Genomic DNA, 22,047 nt, shown 5'->3' with positions numbered 1-22,047 from the left:
GCCGCGCTGTCGGAGGGTCAGTGCTGGGGGAGCGCCGCGCTGTCGGAGGGTCAGTGCTGGGGGAGCGCCGCGCTGTCGGAGGGTCAGTGCTGGGGGAGCGCCGCGCTGTCGGAGGGTCAGTGCTGGGGGAGCGCCGCGCTGTCGGAGGGTCAGTGCTGGGGGAGCGCCGCGCTGTCGGAGGGTCAGTGCTGGGGGAGCGCCGCGCTGTCGGAGGGTCAGTGCTGGGGGAGCGCCGCGCTGTCGGAGGGTCAGTGCTGGGGGAGCGCCGCGCTGTCGGAGGGTCAGTGCTGGGGGAGCGCCGCGCTGTCGGAGGGTCAGTGCTGGGGGAGCGCCGCGCTGTCGGAGGGTCAGTGCTGGGGGAGCGCCGCGCTGTCGGAGGGTCAGTGCTGGGGGAACGCCGCGCTGTCGGAGATGCTCTCAGCTGAGATATTAAACCAGAGGCTAGTTGTTTCCCTCAGTTGAATGTAAAAGATCCCAGACACTGACTGGATCAGGGGAGTTCTCCTGCTGTTGTGAGCCAGTATTTATTCCTTAATCATAATAATCGAAACTGAGATAGTGGAATCACATTGCAATTTGTGGATCTTGCTGTGTCAAAATAGGCAGCCATGTTTCCTCCATTAGTGCAGGGACTGCATTCAAGAATATTACTTTCACATATAGTAAGATTCTAAGTCTTTCTTTTTCTCTGAATTACTTTGAATTTGAATTGCAGTTACTTAAGTAACATTTTCTCATTACACTTTTAATTCTTGATTTTTATCAAGCTTAAATTCCACCAGCTGCTGTGGTGAGATTTGAATCCAATTGCCCAGGATGATTACCGGCGCGCTCTGATTTACTAAGAAGTCGCATGACACCAGCTTGTGGTCTAACTGGTCTGCTTGAAATCATAAGTTTGCCAAGCGCTGCTCCTTCACGTCACCTGATGAAGGAAAGCTTGTGGCTGGACTATAACTTGGTGTCATGCAACCTCTGACCTTGTCCAGCCCAGTCCAACACCAGCACCTCCACATCTGCTTTCCTAGTGACATTGCCAACAGACTATTTAACATTATCACTAATATACCTCCTCTCTCGTTTCTGCACTGGACCAGAATGGTGAATGTGATTACAGTGTGACTGGGGACAGGCCATATGCACATGGGTGGGAGGCTCAGTCTCTATTTGAGTGACCTGATGGTAGGCAAGATGACAAGAAGGGTCTGGTATGTGCTGGTACTGAGATGTCTGCTCCTAATCTCTGTCCAGTGACCTCAACTGTTAGGGTTAGAGAAGGATTGAGTTCAACATGCTCTCCCTGGCCTGTTGACACTGCTTATCAGGGTGACCTGTGAAGAATGGACACATGAGAGACACCAGAGGGAAATGGGTATTATTGATTGAGGTGCTGTACTTGGATCAGCACTTTCACAAGAGTGGGCTGAGATTAGCTGACAGCAATGAGAGTTTTCATGATCCTGGAGTGTTCTGTCTGACTGTGGCCTTGGTTTGCTGAAATGACTGTGTGTGGTGCTGGAAGAGCACAGCAGTTCAGGCAGCATCCAAGGAGCAGCGAAATCGATGTTTCGGGCAAAAGCTCTTTTTATTCCTGATGAAGGGCTTTTGCCCGAAACATCGATTTCGCTGCTCCTCGGATGCTGCCTGAACTGCTGTGCTCTTCCAGCACCACTGATCCAGAATCTGGTTTCCAGCATCTGCAGTCCTTGTTTTTACCCCTTTTAAGTGCGGTGCTCCTCCAAGTGTATTAGGAAAGGATACATAGACAAACACAGAACCAGGGATGAAGATATTCTGAAGAGTTGTTGGACTCAGAACATTAATTTTATTTCTCTCTCCACAAATACTGCCAGACCTGCTGAGGTTCCCCCCCATTTCCCATGAGAATAATGGAGATAACTAAAGCCCAATGTTAAGCAATAAAAGCAGGAGGTTATTGAATATTGTGAAAGCCTGGCCTGAGTTTCCAATTGATCTCCTAATCTGACTAAGTAATAGTGGAATTCTGAAGGAGCACCAACTGAAATGCACAGTGAATAAACTTGTCATTATTGAGTTGCTGGAGGTGTAAAGTAACATTGCATCATTGACATTCTGCCAATCTAAATGAGCCTTTTCTCCTCTGACCCTGATATCTTGATGTCTAAAGCGGAGGTCACCAAATCTGCTGGTCACCCACTTGCACTGTCTCGCGGACACGCTCTCACACTCCCACCCTCTCTCTGCACAGAGAAGTCAAGCATACACCTTACCTGTGTGGATTGACCCCCCAACCCCCCCTGAGTCGAGACTGGAGTGGCAGCAGGGCTTAAGCCTGGATCAGTCATTGGTCTGTAATACCAGGTGTTGGCACCTCGTACCTCACCCAGTAATACATGGACCATGTGTTGGAGGCCAGTCATCCTGCCTCTTTGCCAGCTTACAAACATCACCAGGTAGTCATGGATGAAGGAGCTCATTCAGTCCATTTAGACTTCATCCTTGAAAAAAAGGCACTTCCATGTGACAGGATGTTCCCACTTGTGGAGGTCTTTCAGGCTGGGAGCACAGTTAAAAATGAAAGGTCACCCATTTCAGGCAGAGATATAGCGAACTTATTACTCTCAGGATCATGAGTGGAACTCGCTCTCCCCAGAGAGCAGTAGAAATATATTCATTGAATATTTTTAAGGCAAATCTTGATCCGTTTTTGAATAAATGATGGAATGAGCTTATTGGAGTAGTTTGGATTGTGGTGTTGAGATCATAATCTGATCAGCCATGGTCTTTGTTAAACAATGGATTATATTTAAGGGGTCAAATGGCCTCAGCTCTCCATTCTTTTGTTCTATGCCCTTACTGTCTCTCTACTACAACGTTCAATAGTTTCTCAAATGCTTTTCCCAGCACTGTCAAAGTGTAAATCACCAATCATATCAATATGAGGAAGGGTTACACGTCAATACGGTACAGCACAGGATTAGACACTTTGATCCACCATGTCTATGCTGAGCTTTCTAAGCCAAACCCATCTGCCTCTATGTGGTCCATATCCGTCTATTCCCTGCCTGGTCATGTCTGTCTAAGTGCCTCTAAAATATTACTATCATATCAGCTTCTATCACCTCCCCTGGCAGCATGTTGTAAACACCTACCACCCTCTGTGTAACAAACATTCCTCCCACATCTCTGTAATACCTCCCTCTTCCCACCCCCACCCCCACCCCCCTTACCTTAAACATATGCCCCTAGTATTTAACATTTCTACCCTTCGTAAAAATACTCCAAAATACGGCACCCTATTTATGCCTATCATAACTTTATACATTTCTACCAGGTCCTCCCTCAGCCTCTGACACTGTTTGTTTGTTTGTCCAACCTCTCCGTGTAGCCAACAAAGCTCAAACCAGGCAACATCCCACTAACCCTATTTTGTACCATTTCCAGAACATTCTCATCCAGCCTATAGAGTGACTACCAGGACTGCACACAATACTCCAAATGTGGCCTAACTAAAGTTGTATGTAGCTGCAACATAACTTGCCAACTTTTATCCTCAGTGCCCTGACCAATTGAAGCAAGCCTATCATATGTCTTCCTTCCTCCCTTACCCGCTTGGGTTCCCACTTTCAGGGAGCTATGGATTTGAGCTTCAGGATCCCCTGGACTATCAATGCAGGGTCCTGCCATTTACTGGATACTTTCCTCTTGCATTTGACCTCCCAAAATACCTCCCCCTCACACTTGGCCAGTTTAGACTCCCTTTCTCATTTTTCCACCCAGATTTCCACCTGGTTTATATCCTGCTGTATCCTTTGACAATCTTACTCACTATCCACAACTGCACCCATTTGTGTGCCATCTGCAGACTTACTAACAGACCATTTGTGTTTTCATCCAAATCATTTATGTATTTGACAAACAACAGAGGTCCCAGCATTGATTCTTGTGGAGCACCACTGGACACAGACCTCCAGACAGGCACACCCCCCCCCCCCCCCCCCCCTTCCACAACTACCCTCTGGCTTCTATGGCCAAACCAACTTGTATTCAACTTCCCAGCTCACAGTGGATCCCATGTGACTTAATCTTTTGGACTGGCCTATTATGAGGGGCCTTGTCAGACGCTTTAATAATGTCAATCCACTACCCTCAGCAATCATCTTCTTCACTGCCTCAAAAACCTCAATCACATCTGTGAGACGAGATGTCCCCTGCACAAAGCCGTGCTGACTGTCCCTAATGCAAGTAAATCCTGTCCCTAAGGATCTTCTCCAATAATTGCCCTACCACTGACGTATGCCTGTCCATCCTTTCATTTCCTGGATTATCCCTGTTGCTGACCATTCTTCACTTTTCTGGACCTTGCCTGTGGCTAAAGAGGATACAAAGGTCTCTGTCAAGGTCCCGGTGAACCCCTCCTTCACCACCTTCAGTATCCTGGGGTGGATCCATTAGGCTTTGGGGACTTATCCACCTCAATATTTTTCAAGACATCCAGCAGCACCACTACCACCTCAAGATTGACATGCCCCAGAAGATTGCTATACCCCTCCCTAACCTTCCCATCATTCATGTCCTTCTCAGTGAATAACGATACAAAATACCCATTAAGGACTTCCCTACTTACTCTAGTTCCATGCGTAGAATTCATCCTTTGTCTTTGAGTGGACCTATCCTTTCCCTAGCTACCCTAATACTCCTAATTTCATTGATTCCCTATAGTGTGGAAATAGGCCATTCGGCCCAACTAGTCCACACCAACTCCCTGAAGAGTAACCAACGTAGACCCATTTCTCTGCCCTATTATCCTATATTTACTCCTAACTAATGCACCTAACTTACACATCCCTGAACACTGGGCAATTTAGCATAGTCCGTTCACCTCACCTGCGCATCTTTGGACTGGAGGGAACAGGAGCATCCGGAGGAAACCCACACAGACACTGGGAGAATGTGCAAACTCCACACAGTCACCCAAGGCTGGAATCGAACTGGGGTCCCTGGCCATGTGAGACAGCAGTGCTAACCACTGAGCCACCGTGCCTCCCTCCTGCCTTGAGATTCTCCTTCATTCTACCTGCTGAGGATATTCCATAGCCCCTTTTAGCCCTCTTAATTCTATTTGTAATTTTTTTCCTGCTCCCTTTATATCCCTCGAGGGCCTTAACCGATGTCAGTTTCCAAAACTTTATGTATGCTACCATTTTTTTTCTTTTTGACTAAACTTTCAATGTCTTGTCTTCCAAGGTTCCTGATGCTATTCTCACAGAAACATGTTGGTCCTGAACTCTGATCAACAGACCTTTTAAACGACTCCCATGTGTCAGATATGGATTTACCCTCAAACAGCTGCCCCCGTCTAATTTCTCCAGTGCCTGCCCTTATACTGTTGGAATTGGCATTCCCTCCATTTCACACTCACCCAAGGATCAGTCTTCTCTTTATCCATGATTAATTTAAAATTTATGGAACTAGATCACATCTCAAATGCTTCCCCACTGAAACTTCAATCACCTGGCCAGGCTCATTCCCAAATACAAGGTCTAGTACAAAATTCAGGGGGCAGAAGTGAGCCTAGTGGCCATCACTGAGGAAAAGGTACCGATGAAACTGAGGGGTCTGAAGGTGGGGAAGTCGCCCAGACTGGTGAGATTCCAGCCCAGGGTTCTGAAGGAGATAGCTGAGGAGCTTGAGGAGGCATTGAAAGTGAATCAGTGGATTAGAGTGGTGCTGGAAAAGCACAGCAGGTCAGGCAGCATCCGAGGAGCAGGAAAATCGATGTTTCGGGCAAAAGCCCTTCATCAGGAATACAGGCAAAGTGTCTGAAGGGTGGAGAGATAAATGAGAGGCGGGTGGGGTGGGGGTGGGGAGAAAGTAGCTTAGAGTACAATAGGTGAGTGGGGGTGGGGATGAAGGTGATAGGTCAGAGAGGAGGGTAGGGGAAGGTAGCAAAGAGTACAATGGGTGGATGGGGGTGAAGTCAGGGAAAATTGCTAATGTAATAGCCCTGGTTAAGAAGGGAGTAATGCAGAAATTATAGGCTGATTAGCCTGATCTGGGCTGTTGGTACTCCTACAGTCTATCTGTGTGGTCAGATGATATTCTCGGAGAAAGTGAGGTCTGCAGATGCTGGAGATCCGAGCTGAAAATGTGTTGCTGGAAAAGCGCAGCAGGTCAGGCAGCATCCAAGGCGCAGGAGATTCAATATTTCGGGCATAAGCCCTGAATTCCTGATGAAGGGCTTATGCCCGAAACGTCGAATCTCCTGCTCCTTGGATGCTGCCTGACCTGCTGCGCTTTTCCAGCAACACATTTTCAGCTCAGATGATATTCTCCCCAGACTTGAACATCTAATCTTGCTGAGGCTTAACAAGTGGTTTATGAAGGTTTTATATAACTGCTTTGGGTTTGTCCTTGTGCTGTATGGTTTTTAATAACTTACCCAGCTTATCCTTTTAGCTCCCACTTAAAAAGATTAATGTGTGTGAACTCAAGTGTTTCTGTCTCCATCACCACTGGAGTCTGCCATTTAGTTTACATGACCTGTCTTTATTCTTCTTCCTGAAGTACATCACCTTTGTACTCTCACCTGTGCCCCATTAACAACGTCACTGAATGCTTAACCACCTTAAAAACAGGAACACTTCTCTTTGGTTTCCTTCCCAGTCCTGTGTACCAACCCTTCACACTCCCTGAACTGATCTCTGCCAACGCAGCCCGGCCAGTGATAGTCACTCCCAACTTGTGTGTCTCTGTGTTTCCACATTATAACTTCATTCCAAAGTTTACTGGTGGGCAGAGGGATGTAAGGCTGGGGGAGTCAAGTCCTCCCCTTCACTGTTTGAAGATGAACCATTTACTCTCTAAGTCTGTTGTTCAGTCCAGAGACTGATGTGTATCTCAAATCCTTTTACTGTCCTCCCTCCAAAGGGAAAAGCTGCTGATCTTGAAGGTGTGAATACTCCAGCAGCTCCAAGCATTTCTGGGAGAGTTCCATTGGTCCCTGGTGAGAACATGCCCTTCCTGATTTCACTCCTGAACGGTCGGAGTGGGACTTGAGGCAAACCTTTCTCTTTATCTATTTTATCAAATCCTTTTGAACAATTTAAATGTTTTGATGAGATTGCCCCTTCACATTCTGAACCCGAGCTGATGCCAAGCAAAGGTTGAACCCTTTGAACTGCAGTAACATGCTGCTCAGCCTGGCCAATGGGCATTCCTAAATCAGTTTATCATCTTGGAAAGGGTTGTGTCCAAATCCTGACTCTCTCTATTTGAGAAAAGTCAAACATTGTGGCTGCTGGAAATCAGCTAAAATCAGAAAATAGTTTGCAGTTCTGACCGTATCTGTAGAGATTTGGCTGTGAGACCTTTGGTCAACATTTTCACCAGTACAGCTGCTTTAATTTTATCCATTTCCTCTAATTAATGCTATTTCCCAGGGAGCACCAAGCTTTGTGCCTCTCTGTAAGAGCTGGAGTGTTCGTTCCAGTCCCAGTCATATCCCTTCCATCTTTTTTCTTTGGGTACATTGACTGTTTGAGTGACATTTCCTGCTCTTGCTTGTTAATGGAAACGGTGACTGATTTGCTTCTAGTCTCTACCTTTTCTGTCACCATCACATGATGCATCTCCAATTCTCCTTTCCCTGCCTTGACCTCTCCATCACCATTTCTGGGCTATTGACCAGACTCCTATAGCTACTTGATGACACTTCCTCCACAACATGGTCAGAAGTCACACCAGCTTATAGTCCAACAGGTTTATATGGAATCACAAGTTTTCGGAGCGCTGCCCCTTCACTTCACCTGATGCAGAAGAAATGCTCTGAAAGCTTGTGATTTCATATAAACTTGTTGGACCATAACCTGGTGCTGTGTGACTTCTGACACTGTCCACCCCAGTCCGACACTGGCACCTCCACATCTTGACCCCCAACTTGCTATTAGGACTCCAACTCCCACCCCCACAATTACTATAGACTGTGTCTAACTAGAGCTCAGCACAGCATCTCAGACATCTCACACCATCCCATTGACTTTCTATTCTGAACTTCCCAACCCCATTAGACTACTAAAACAAAGAATTGCAGAGATCTGAAATTACTGGAGAGACTCTGTAGGAGAAAATAGAATTAAGGTTTCAAGTCTGGTGACCCTTTTTCAGAACAGGATAAATATGTTCATCCAGGAGGGAAATCTTAAATAATACTTGGTTGCAACAAAAATTATTTGTCTGAAAATAGAATTTAACTATATGTTTAGCCCAAGTTCTAGAGACAGGGTTATTTTCCCAGTTAGGAACCTATGTAACTCGAGTAATGCTCCAGTTTCTGATTTTAATTTTATTAAACCTATCCTTTTGAGCATTCTTGCGTAGTATTTAGGATCAGGGCTTTGATTATCTCTGTCATGGGCCTATCCACAGCTCACTGTATCCTGTCAAGTTACAGTGCAGTAAAACAGTGAGAGTGCTGCACCAGTCCCTGTGACCCAGTTTGAGACCAGCCAGAGACAGATTAGTTCAGCTGATTATTCAGCTCCAACCTTGGTTGTTCTCAGCACATGCAATTCCTCTTCAAAACCTGCCAACCGTTCAGTCATCTTGCAGTGGGGGAGACATTGATTCTCTTTCCCATCTGTCAGTAACATTCCTGATTTTTCGTGCTGTGTTTGAGCCAATCAAGTAAAGACCATGCGAGCTAGGATTAGGAGAAGGCCATTCAGCCCCTTGAGTCTGCTGTGCCATTTAACACTATCATGACTGATCTCATCTGCACCTCCACTCCACTTTCCTGACTGCTCTCCATAACCCTTCAAGTCATGACAAATTAAAGATCTGTCAATCTCCTCCTCAAATTTACTCAATATCTGTGTCCACAGCATTCTGGGGCATGAAGTCCACAGATTCACAATCCTTTGAGAGAAGTAATTTTCTCCTCATCTCTGTTTTTAATCTGCTATTTCTTATCTAAAACTATTGTATTGTAGATTCCCTCACGAGGCCACTTGCTTTGTCAATCCCTTTAGCATCTTCTATACCTCCAATCATGTCTCCTCTCGTTCTTCTTAACTCCAGAGAGTACAGGTCAGAACTGGTCAATCTCCCTTCAGAAGGCAAACCCTTTATCTCTGGGGTCAATCTGGTCAATCACCTCTGAACTGCCTCCACTGCAAATACATCCCTCCATGAGTGAGGGGACCAAATTGTATGCAATGCTCCAAATGCGGTCTCACTAATACCTTATACGGTTGCTGCAACACTTCTCTTCTCCTATATTCTATTTCTTTAGCAGTAAATACCAATGCCTTCCTTATTACCTGCTGTAGCTGCATACAGCTTTCTGCAATTCACACACAAGGACTTGTATACATTGCAGACCCAAGGCTTGACAGCCATTAAGCACACAATTGGTTGCAATAGATTTTATGCACATTTGTTGAACTGAACCCTGAGGCTGAGTTGTTGGGAGATCTGAAACTATCTTACAGTAGAGACTAATGCCTTGCTGCCCATCACTCTTATGTTGCGTGTTTGAGAGAGCAATTCATTCGACTAAATTTTCAATCTTTTCTGGCTACAGGAGGAGTTGGAGGGGACTGGAGGACAACTAACGTGGTACCATCATTCAAGAAGGGTAGTCGGGATAAACCAGGAAGCTCCAGACCAGTGAATGGTAGCAGCTGTAGTAGGGGAAAGGGAATTCTAAGGGGCAGAATTAACGTCCCAGTTGGAGAGACTAGGATTAAATAAGGATAGTCACTGTGGCTTTGAAAGGGACGACCATGTCTAACAAACGTGGTTGAAGTTCTCGAAGAGGTAGCGAGATGTGGAGCTGAGGGTAATGAAATGGACATAGTCTACATGAACTTTAGTCAAACATGGAAGACTGGTTCTGAAGCTAAGAGCCTGTGGGATCCAGGGCAGTTTGGCAAATTGGATCCAAAGTTGGCTTTGTGGCAGGAAGCAGAGGATGCTGGTCTGAGAGAGTTATTGTGACAGGATGCTTGTGTGCAGTGGTTCGCTGCAGGGCTCCGTGCTGGGTCCCTTTCTGTTTGTCGTGTACATTAATGATGGAGACTGATTGTAGGGGGGTTATGATCACAGGGAACAGGAACATTAGCGGCCGTGTGCTAGCTAGTGAGGAGGAAAGCCTGAGACTACAGGAGCAGAAAGGCTGGACGGTCAGGTGACAACAGTGACAAATGGGATTGGACCCTGAAAAGTGAGAGGTGATGCATTTTGGGAGATGAACAAGGTCAAGGAATAGACTGAGTGATCGGAGCTGAGGAAGTGGAGGGTCAGAAGGTCATTTACATATTCATCGATCCTTGAAGGCAGCAGGACTGGGAGATGAAGTGGTGAAGGAAGAGTATGGGACCATGGCCTTCATTAGCCGAGGGATTGAATACAGAAGCAAGGAGGTTGTGATGGAGCTGTATAAGACGTGCGTTAGGCTCCAGCTGGAGTACTGTGTGCAGTTCAGGTCATCACGTGAGAGGAAGGATGTGAGTGCATTAGAGAGGCTGCAGAGGAGGTTCCCCAGGGGATTGTTACCTGGGCTGGAATGATTCAGTGATGAAGGGAGACTGGATAGGCTGCAGTTCCTTTCCTTAGAGTAGAGAAGGCTGAAGGGGGGGGATCTGAGGCAGACAAAGTTTAGAGGGGTGTGGACAGAGTCAATGGGTAGAACCCTCTCTCTCAACGTTGATGAGTAGGAGATGTTTGCAGTTTGGACAAGGGTCCTTGGATCTACAATACTCAATCATCCAGTTATTCTAATCCCCATCTCCAACACTTGGCCTATAGCCTTGGATGTTGTAGTATTTGAAGCATTCATCTGCAATGGCTTGATGTATGCTGTCTCTCACACCCTTTTAGGCAGTGAGTTCTAGATACCCTCTGGGGGGGGGAAAACATATCCTCAAGCCCCTGCTAACCCTCCGGCTCCTTCCTTCATAATGTGCCCCCTGGTTATTGTCCCCTCGACTGAGGGGAAAGGGTTCTCCCCATTGACTCTGTCCACACCCCTCTAAACTTTGCACACCTCTAAATCATCATGTCACATTAGCTGGCTTTGCACTCTCGTGCACTTTATCCAGTGAAATGGGCAATGTTTAACTTGAAAGATTAAATTGTTTTTCTTCCTGCCCTGGAAATGCTTTCCACTTGAATCACCGGATGGGTTTGGTCTCTGGCATCAGCCTAGTTTCACCAGTCAGTGGCAAGAGGCTGCTCACAATGAGGGTAGTGTCAACTGCACTGCATTCTGCCTCCTCGCAGTGTGCACACTTGGCCTTTCTCCATTTGGGTGGGGTTCAGGAGAAGGGGGGACATAACATTGGCCTCCCATTGCACAACTAATTGTAACACTGCTGTTTTCTCTTGAGGATTTCCCACCGTGTTGCAAAGTGGTTGGTGTTTAATAAATCCCTCCTGGAAAAATCATCATGCTCTTATTTCCAGTTGTGAAATAGTTGTCAATGAGCCATGAATCTGCAATCAGGTCAGTCCCAGCTTAACACCAGCAGAATGAGCAGTCTGTATCCTAAGTGAGTTACTGGATCAAACTCCTGCCAATGCCTCTATCACCACTGATTCTGACAGGCTGTGGGAGAGATCCATGTTTTGCTGATCTTGTAGATTCTCTGCAATGGCAGTCACTGTGCTGACCAAACAGCAGGTTATTTTTGTTCTGGCTTATCAAGGTGTGCAAATATACCCACGGCCAGAGTCCATGAGCTATAGAACAATGGGTGGCAATAATGAGGGAGTGCCACATTGTTAGAAGGTCAATGAACTGTCAGAGGGAGTGCCGCACTGTCGGAGGGTCAGTGCTGAGGGAGTGCCGCACTGTCGGAGGGTCAGTGCTGAGGGAGTGCCACACTGTCGGAGGGTCAGTGCTGAGGGAGCGCCGCGCTGTCGGAGGGTCAGTGCTGAGGGGGTGCCGCACTGTCGGAGGGTCAGTGCTGAGGGAGTGTTGCACTGTCGGAGGGTCAGTGCTGAGGGAGTGTTGCACTGTCGGAGGGTCAGTGCTGAGGGAGCGCCACGCTGTCGGAGGGTCAGTGCTGAGGGGGTGCCGCACTGTCGGAGGGTCAGTGCTGAGGGAGTGTTGCACTGTCGGAGGGTCAGTGCTGAGGGAGTGTTGCACTGTCGGAGGGGCCGCCATTTAGGGAATACGTTAAACTCCATCTGGCAGCAGATAGACATTTTTTTAAAAATCCATCAGCTGCAAAAGCTGGAAACCTTCATTAGGTCATCAACAAGAAACATTAGTTCTGAGGCTGGAGGTGTGTATGTAGGGCAATCCATGTTTCAGGGGTACTCATTCCACCCTCTCTACTCCTTCCCCGCCCCATAACTGTTCCACATCACAAGGCAGGAAGGAGTTGACCAAGTGAGGCAAAGAAATGACCTTGATTTGCCCTTGATATTTATTCCAAGGAAGCAATAACTCCACGTTCTGGTATTCGCATGTTGTGATCCTTCAGATTGATCCTACACTCTGCAATTAAACAATCCAACCCAGGGAAGTACAGGAGTTGACTACCTCTGCTGGCTGAGATGTCTGGAGGGCTCGCTGATTTAGAAATATTGTTTACAGTCTGCATTTTTGCTCTCTGATCATGTCAAATCCTAGTGTGTGATCAGCTGCCTGTTGTTTCAACAGCAAAGGTGCAGCCAGCAAGCTGCTGCTGAAAGCTGCTTGACCTTCCTGATTGTTCCAGTCCCTTCAAGGTAATAGACATGAGGATTGCACAGTAATACCGTGAAATGTGTACTTCTCCCAGTGACAGTAGCAAATGCTGCAACTTGGATCATGGAGTAATGTTCCCTCTACACCATTCCCATCAATACTCCTAGGACAAGTGCTGCACGTGGCTGAGATTGAGTAACACTCCCTCTACTCTTTTTTCAACTGAAACCAAAGCTCTATTAGTTTTAACTGAAAGTAGAGCTTTCTTTCCATCAAACACTTTCAGGTCAGGGACAGCATGGGTTAGATACAGAGGAAAGCTCCCTCTTTTCAGCTGAATGGAAAGCTCTCTAGAAACTGCCCCTATCAAACATTTCCAGGACAGATCCATCATTGGATTAGATACAGAGTAAAGATCCTTCCACTCCTTTTAAACTGAAATTAAATCTGCATTGACCACTTCCAGGACAGGGGCAGCATTGAGTTCGATTCAGTGTAAAGCTCTCTCTACGCTGTCTCCATCAAACACTCCAACAGCAGGTAATGTACAAGGTTAGACGAAGACATGAGACCATGAACTTGCTGTGACTTGGCCCTCTCTGTAAACAGTACTGTTACTCCCCCAGGCAGATGTCAGGAAAGGAAAGCTTCCTGAACATCTTTCTGCTGCAGCTACAACATTGGCAGTCCCCACTCCTGGTAAAAAGTGAGGTATGCAGATGCTGGAGATCAGAGCTGAAAATGTGTTGCTGGTTAAAGCACAGCAGGTCAGGCAGCATCCAAGGGACAGGAAATTCGACGTTTTGGGCCAGAGCCCACTCCTGACCTGGTGATGGAGGGAAAGTCATTAATGAAGCAGCTGAAGATGGTTGGGTTTAGGACACTACCCTGAGGAACTCCTGCAGCCCTGGAGCTGAGATGATTGACTCCAACAACCACAACCATCTTATTCAGTGAGAGCAATGACTTCAACCATCAGAGAATTTCCCCCGATTCCCATTGATTCCAGTTTCACTAGGGCTCCTTGATGCTACATTCGAAATGTGGCTTAGATGTCAAGGGCTGTCACTGCCCTCCCCTCTGGAATTTAGCTGTTTTGTCCATGTTTGACCCAAGGCTGTAATGAGGTCAGGAGCTGGGTGGCTCTGATGGAACCCAAACTGGGCGTCACTGAGCAGGTGCTGCTTGACAGCGCTGTCACTGACACTGTCCATCACTTTACTGATGACCGAGAGTAGACTGATGGGATAGTATTTGGCTGGGTTAGATTTATCCTGCTTTTTGTGTACAGGAGATTCTGTAGTCTGCCAATCAGAAGTTGGTGTGGAGGCAGAGTCGAGTCAGACATCGCACAGAGCCGTGGTAATAGGGGACTCCATAGTGAGAGGAACTGAAAGGGGTTTCTGCAGCAACAGGCGGGGTTTAAGGATGGTGTGTTGCCTTCCTGGTGCCAGGATTAAGGACATCACAGACAGAGTGCAGGAAATCCTCAGGGACAAAGGTGAAGAGCCAGAGGTGGTGGTACATGTCGGCACAAATGACATTGGGAAGAAGAGGAGGGACATTCTACAGCGGGACTTCGGAGGACTAGGAAGGAGGCTGAAAAGCAGGATGTCCAGGGTGGTTATCACCGGTTTGCTTCCAGTTCCTCAGGCTGGAGAGGACAGGAACAGGGAGATAATGGACTTGAATGTGTGGCTGGGGAACTGGTGCAGGAAGCAAGCATTTAAATTCGTGGATCACTGGGGTATGTTTAGCGGTAAGGATAAATTATACAAGAGAGATAGGTTGCATCTTAATAGGTGGGGGACCAGCATTCTGGCAGGTAGAGTTGCTACTGTAACACAGCTACGTTTAAACTAAATAGCGGGGGGGGAGGGGACAAACTGGAAGTTTCAGAAGGAAGTTAAAGGGAAAGTTAGAACAAGAGAAGTCGAGAAAGACAACATTATCAATGGAGCAGAAAACTCCAAAAAGTATCATGCCGTAAGGTCAAGTGAAATAAGGGTGATAAGAGTATGGGGAGTAAACAAATTAAAAATATTATATATGAATGCACAAAGCATTAGAAACAAAGTGGATGAGCTTAAGGGTCATTTGGAAATTGGCAGTGTCGATGTTGTGGGGATAACTGAGATGTGGCTTCAAGTGGACAGGGCCTGGGAAATGAATATTCATGGCTATACGTGCTATCATAAGGACAGACTCACTGGCAGAGGGGGTGGGGTGGCCCTGTTAGTAAGGAATGATATTCAGTCCCTTGCGCGGGGGGACATTGACTCTACATCCCCTGATTCTGTGTGGATAGAGCTGAGAAATTCCAAGGGTAGAAACTCCCTAATGGGAGTTATCTACAGGCCCCCAAACAGTTGCCTGGATGTAGGATGTAAGTTGAATAAGGAGCTGAAAATCACAAAGATGTTACTACAGTTGTTATGGGGGATTTAAACATGCAGGTAGACTGGGAGAATCAGGATGGTATTGGACCCCAAGAAAGGGAGTTTGTGGAGTGCCTCCGAGATGGATTCTTAGAGCAGCTGGTGCTGGAGCCGACCAGGGAGAAGGCAATTCTGGATCTGGTATTGTGTAACAAACTGGATTTGATCAGGGGCCTCGAAGTGAAGGAGCCATTGGGAAGAAGTGACCATAGTACAATAAGCTTCAATCTGCAACTTGAGAGGGAGAGGGTACAGTCGGAAGTGACAGCACTTCTGTTGAATAAAGGGAACTATGGAGCTATGAGGGAGGAGCTGGCCAAAGTTCAATGGTGCAATACCTTAGCAGGGATGACAGTGGAGGAACAAAGACAGGTATTTCTGGGTATAATGCAGAAGGTGCAGGAGCAGTTCATTCCAAAAAGGAAGAATGATCCCAGGAGGAGGCAGGGGCGGCCGTGGCTGACGAGGGAAGTTAAGAAACATATAAAGTTAAAAGAGAAAAAGTATAACATAGCAAAGATAAATGGGAAAACGGAGGACTGGGAAGTTTTTAAAGAACAACAGAGGATTACTAAAAAGGAACTACGCAGAGAAAATGTAAGGTACGAAGGTAAACTGGCCAATAATATAAAGGAGGATAGTAAAGGCTATTTTAGGTATGTGAAAAGAAAAAAATGATAAAGACTAAAATTGGGCCCTTGAAGACAGAAACGGGTGAATTTATTACGGGGAACAAGGAAATGGCAGAAGAGTGGAATTGGTACTTTAGATCTGTCTTCACTGGGGAAGGCACGAGCAATCTCCCAGATGTAATAGTGGCTGAAGGACCTGAACTGAAGGGAATTTATATTAGGCAGGAAATGGTGTTGGAGAGACTGTTAGGTCTGAAGGCTGATAAGTCCCCAGGGCCTGATGGTCTACATCTCCGGGTACTGAAGGAGGTGGCTCTAGAAATCGTGGATGCATTGGTGATCATTTTCTAATGTTCTATAGATTCAGGATCAGTTCCTGCAGATTGGAGGGTGGCTAATGTTGTCCCACTTTTTAAGAAAGGAGGGAGAGAGAAAAAAAGCGAATTCTAGATCAGTTAGTCTGACCTCAGTGGTGGGAAAGATGCTGGAATCAATTATAAAGGGCAAACTTACGACACATCTGGATAGCAGTAACAGGATAGGTCAGAGTCAGCATGGATTTATGATGGGGAAATTATGCTTGACTCATCTTCTGGAATTTTTTGAGGATGTAACTCTGAAGATGGACAAGGGATATCCAGTGGATGTGGTGTACCTGGACTTACAGAAAGCCTTTGATAAATTCCCACATAGGTTAGTGAGCAAAATTAGGGCGTATGGTATTAGGGGCAAAATACTGACATGGATTGAAAGTTGGTTGGCTGACAGGAAACAAAGAGTAGTGATAAACGGCTCCCTTTCGGAATGGCAGGGATCACTACTGGGACCACAACTTTTTACAATGTACATTGATGATATAGATGAAGATATTAAAAAGTAATATTAGCAAATTTGCTGATGATACAAAGCTGGGTGGCAGGGTGAAATGTGAGGAGGATGTTCGGAGAATACAGGGTGACCTAGACAGTTTGGTGAGTGGACGGATACATGACAGATGCAGTTTAATGTGGATAAATGTATGGTTATCCACTTTGGCAAGAACAGGAAGGCAGATTACTACCTAAATGGAGTCAAGTTAGATAAAGGGACAACACAACGAGATCTAGGTGTTCTTGTACATCAGTCAATGAAGGCAAGCATGCAGGTACAGCAGGTAGTGAAGAAAACTAATAGCATGCTGGCCTTCGTAACGAGACAAATTGAGAATAGGAGCAAAGAGGTCCTTCTGCAGTTGTACAGGGCCCTGGTGAGACCGCACCTGGAATATTGTGTGCAGTCTTGGTCTCCACATTTGAGGAAGGACATTCTGGCTATTGAGAGAGTGCAGCGTAGGTTCACGAGGTCAGTTCCCAGAATGGCGGGACTATCTTATGCTGAAAGATTGGAGTGACTGGGCTTGTATACCCTTGAGTTTAGAAAGCTGGGAGGGGATCTGATTGAGACATATAAGATTATTAAAGGATTGGACACTCTGGAGGCAGGAAACATGATTCCGCTGATGGGTGAGTCCCGAACCAGAGGACACAGCTTAAAAATATGGGGTAAACCATTAGGACAGAGATGAGGAGAAACTTCTTCACCCAGAGAGTGGTGGCTGTGTGGAATGCTCTGCCCCAGAGGACAGTGGAGGCCCAGTCTCTGGATTCATTTAAGAAAGAGTTGGATAGAGCTCTTAAGGATAGTGGAATCAAGGGTAATAAGGCAGGAACAGGATACTGATTTAAGGATGATCAGCCATGAACATATTGAATGGTGGTGCAGGCTCAAAGGGCAGAATGGCCTACTCCTGCACCTATTGTCTATTATGGTTGTAATGAAGTCAGAAAGGTGGACCTCATAGAATATGAGGGCTGTTAATCTGATCCAATGAGGGAGACTTGGCTGACAAAAAGAAACAGCAGTGTCAGACATCCCTGTTCAGAGAGCTGACTCTGAGGGAGCTGGATCAGTGTGGAAGACTCTCCACATGTCAATAAAGAGAGACTTGGTGATGGGATACCAGCCTTTGTGGAGTCATTTCATTACCTGGGCAATTTCTCATTATTGGGCAGTTGTCAGTGTTGAAATTGTACTGCAAGAGCTTGGCCCGACAAGTTCCGGAGCTCAGAACTTTGATATTATTGCCGGAATGTTGTCAGGTCCCATAGCCTGTGTTTGTTGGTGTCAGGTGGAGTAAATCGATTTGCCTGAAGACTGGTGTCTGTGATGGGGAGGGGTGGGGGGAGAGGAGATCTCTGGTGAAGGCCGAAGTGGATCATCCATTCAGCAGTGTTGCACATGCTTCTGCCTTAGCTTTTACACTGATGTGTTGGGCTCTTCATCATTGAGGACGATGATATTCATAGAGCCTTGTTTAGTGTGTGGTGCTGGAAAAGCACAGCCGGTCAGCCAGCATCTGAAGAGCTGGAGAATTCCGGCTTAAGCTCCTCTTCAAGAAGAAACGTTGATTCTCCTGCTCCTCGGATGCTGCCTGACCTGCTGTGCTTTTCCAGCACCACCCTCTGGACTCTGATCTCCAGCATCTGCAGTGCTGACTTTCTCTGAGCAGTTTGACTGTCCTCCACCATTCACGACTGGAGGTTGCAGTCTGCGGAGGTTAAATCAATCAGCTGGTTGTGGGATCGCTCGGGTCTATCTCTCATTTGCTGCTTATTCTGCTTGGCATCTATGTAGCCTCGCCACGTAGGTATGGCAGGTGCTGCTCCTGGCATACCCTCCTTTGAACCAGGGTAGATGCCCCAGGCTTGATGGGAATGAAGGTATGAGCCATGCAGTTGAATACGATTCTCCTGCTGCCTTACAGCACCTTGTGGATGCCCAGTTTTGAGTAGGGCTAGGTCTGTTTGAAGTCTGTGGTAGTAGTTCCATAAGGTGTGGAAGGTATCCTGAATGAGAAGCTGGGACATCGTGTGGGTGAGGGTGAGGTCCGATCTGTTCACCCCTCTTGGTTCTATCACCACCTGCTGCAGGCCATGTCCAACAGTAATACCCTTTCGGGGATTCAGCAGCTCACTTAACAGTGCTTCTGTTGTCGTGGAGAGTGAAGCCCCCCCACCCCCTCACCCACCCAGAGTATTCCCTACATTCTGTGCCAAGGAGCCCAGGGCAGATCCTTCCTGCTGCAGATTTCCTTCCCTGAAGGACATTAGTGAGCCAGTCGCGTTTTAATGATTAATAATGGTTTGATGATTGCCACGGAACTACCTTTTATTTACAGTGGTTCTGATTAACCGAATTCCAATGTCACCACCTGCAGTGGGATTCGAACCCATGTCCTCAGACTGTTCAGCTCACCCTCTGGATTACTAGTTCAGTGACAATCTTAGTATTGCTACTGCCCCTCTCATGCTGACTCCGTCTGTGTTTGTGTGCAGCAGACCCTGGGTGCCTTCCAGGGTTAGACTGTTTGGTACTCAGTAATATTCACACTCCACAAGTATCAGACAATGACCATCTTTACAAAACCAGATAATCTTACCATTTGACTAGAAATCCAGTGGCATTACCCTGCTGTCAGCATTTTGGAGGGTTATCAGGACATTCATATCAATACAGTAGCTACAAGAGCAGGTCAGAGGCTAGGGTTACTGTGGTGAATCATTCCCCTCCTGACTCCCTAGAGTCTGCCGACCATCTACAAGGCAGGAGTGTGATGGAATACTCCCCACCTGCCTAGATGGGGGCAGCTCTAACAACACTCAGGAAGCTTAACACCGTCCAGGACAAAGCAGCCCCTGCTTGATTCGTATCACATCCACCAACTTGATAATTCACTCTGTCTGCCACCAGCGCACAGTGACAGCAGTGTGTACCTTCTACAGGATATACTGCTGCAACAAACCAAGACTCGTGCGACAGCACATCCCAAACCACCAATCTCTACTGCTTAACGGGAGAGCGCTAATGGGTAATAAATGCAATGTACTATGGATGCTGGAAATTCTGAAGCAAACACACAAGGAGAAACTCAGCTTGAGCAGCATCTGTTGACAAGTCCCTTCAGATTGAGGGGAGCACCACTGCCTGCAAGTTTCCCTCCAAGTTCCTCCCCATCCTGACTGGGAAGAATCTCACCACTCCTTCACTGCCACACCCTCCCTGGCAGCATTGGGGGTCTACCAACAGCAGGCAGACTGCAGCAGTTCAAGAAAGTTACTCATCCCCCTGGCTCAGTGTGGGATTGCTATTAAATATTGGCCTAGCTAGCATTACCCATGACCTTGAATGAATGTTTTGAAAATGTTTGATTTTTAATGTTCATTTGGGGAGCAGGGAGCTGCAATCCTAGCTCAATGCAGAGCAGAATTGGACAATCCACAAACTAACTCTGCATTCTTAAATGTGAACGGCAAGTGAATTGTGCAATGAGTTATAAATTATACAATCAGTTGTGACCTCTGACAATGGCTGCATTGAGAGTCTGAGCTGCAGTAAGTCGCAGGGTTTAAGCATCTGGTTAATGGTATTAGAAGATAAAGCCAGACTTGCGATTAGATTAGGTTAGATTACTTACAGTGTGGAAACAGGCCCTTCGGCCCAACAAGTCCACACCGACCCGCCGAAGCACAACCCATCCATACCCCTACATTTACCCCTTACCTAACACTACGGGCAATTCAGCATGGTCAATTCACCTGACCCGCACATCTTTGGACTGTGGGAGGAAACCCACGCAGACACGGGGAGAACGTGCAAACTCCACACAGTCAGTCGCCTGAGTCGGGAATTGAACCTGGGTCTGAGGCGCTGTGAGGCATCAGTGCTAACCACTGTGCCACCGTGCTGCCCAATTAGAAGGACACTAATCAGACAAACCGATTTCTCAAGTGCTACTAACTACATGAGCACGATTGTACACAGTACTATATGTGAGAACTCTTAACCCTAACCAGTCATTAAGGTTGCTTCCCTAACGGAAGGAGAAAAATCACTTGTGTACATATCACTGTAATGACTTGCCCAACGTTTGAATGTTTTGGTGTTGGTGTGGATGAGAGTCCCCAGTGAAACTGGCTGGATAACGGTGCTATCCTGCTGGGTCACCAGTGCCTGCTGTTACTTTGAAGGGTGTGCATTTTCTCATCCCACTCCAGAGACTTGTGGCTAGTGCTCCCAGTGCAAGTACTGAGGGAGTGCTGACCATCAGAGATGCTAGCTTTCAGGTGAGCTGTTAAACCAGCTGTTCTAGTTTTCCTGGTCAATATTGATCTCACCCAAGTGGCCAGAGACTCTGTTTGAGATTAAGCTCCCTCAAAAAGCAATATGGTATTGTGCACAAATACACTGCTGTTTTTCTTTTATCACAAGAAGTATTTAATTGGGTTACAGTGCTTTGGAGAATCCTGTTTTAGTGGAAGGCACTATAGAAATGCATTCTTATTCTGTAGTCTTAATGCAAAATGAGAGTGTTCCAGTGCATTCTAATCACCTGTGGATGTTTCTGCCCAAGACAGTGGGGTATGTCCTGAGAGCTAGGAGTTTTAATGAGAAACTGGATAAAGCATTTAAACTCTTTATTCTTTCTCTCCCAATGTGTTTGTTTGCCTCCACAGTACCAGGTGGGACAGTTGTATTCTGTGGCCGAGGCAAGTAAGAATGAGACTGGTGGCGGTGAAGGTGTTGAAGTGTTAAAGAATGAGCCATACGAGAAAGATGGTGAGAAAGGACAGTACACGCACAAGATCTACCACCTTCAACGGTAAGGGGTGGGGGTGGGGGTAGGGAGAGGGGAGTGGTATCTGGTGAGTATCAACAAGGGTCTGTGACGTGTAGAGGGTTTGTCAATAGATTAATAATGCAGAGTTTACTAGCAGATTCCATCCCAGCACTCCAGGTGATTTAAAGTCAAGTATTATCTGAAATAAAGAGCTAGCCACGCTAACTGAAGGGTTAGAATTTAGATTCCCTACAGTGTGGAAACAAGCCCTTCGGCCCAACAAGTCCACACCAACCCTTTGAAGACTAACCCATTCCCCTACCCTACATTTACCCCTGACTAATGCACCTAACCTACACATCCCTGAACATTACTTCACCTGACCTGCACACCGTTGAATTTTGGGAGGAAACCGGAGCACCCAGAGGAAACCCACGCAGACACGGGGAGAATGTGCAATCTCCACACACAGTTGCCTGAGGGTGGAATTGAACCTGGGTCCCTGGTGCTGTGAGGCAGCAGTGCTAACCACTGAGCCACCGCGCTCCCCACTCCCGGAGGTAATGATTGGAGCAGGTTTACAGCTGATTTGTCAGTCTGTCTGACCAACCTCTGCTGTTAACTTTAAGAGCACTAGATATA

The 22,047-nt window shown here is 46.8% G+C and overlaps 1 protein-coding gene across 1 annotated transcript in view; it reads left to right on the top strand.

The window, feature by feature from the left end:
* pitpnaa (phosphatidylinositol transfer protein, alpha a) overlaps positions 1 to 22,047 on the top strand; it is a 64,251-nt gene that overhangs the window by 22,304 nt on the left and 19,900 nt on the right. Inside the window, exon 3 of the mRNA XM_060847722.1 lies at positions 21,302 to 21,447. Coding sequence (XP_060703705.1) covers positions 21,302 to 21,447 — 146 coding nt within the window. The remainder of the gene's footprint in view (positions 1 to 21,301; positions 21,448 to 22,047) is intronic.

Source organism: Hemiscyllium ocellatum, chromosome 31 (genome assembly GCF_020745735.1).
Source record: "Hemiscyllium ocellatum isolate sHemOce1 chromosome 31, sHemOce1.pat.X.cur, whole genome shotgun sequence".
NCBI classification, from domain to species: Eukaryota; Metazoa; Chordata; class Chondrichthyes; order Orectolobiformes; family Hemiscylliidae; genus Hemiscyllium; species Hemiscyllium ocellatum.
The sequence above is the reverse complement of the archived record's forward strand: the minus strand, read 5'-3'. Positions and strand labels throughout refer to the sequence as shown.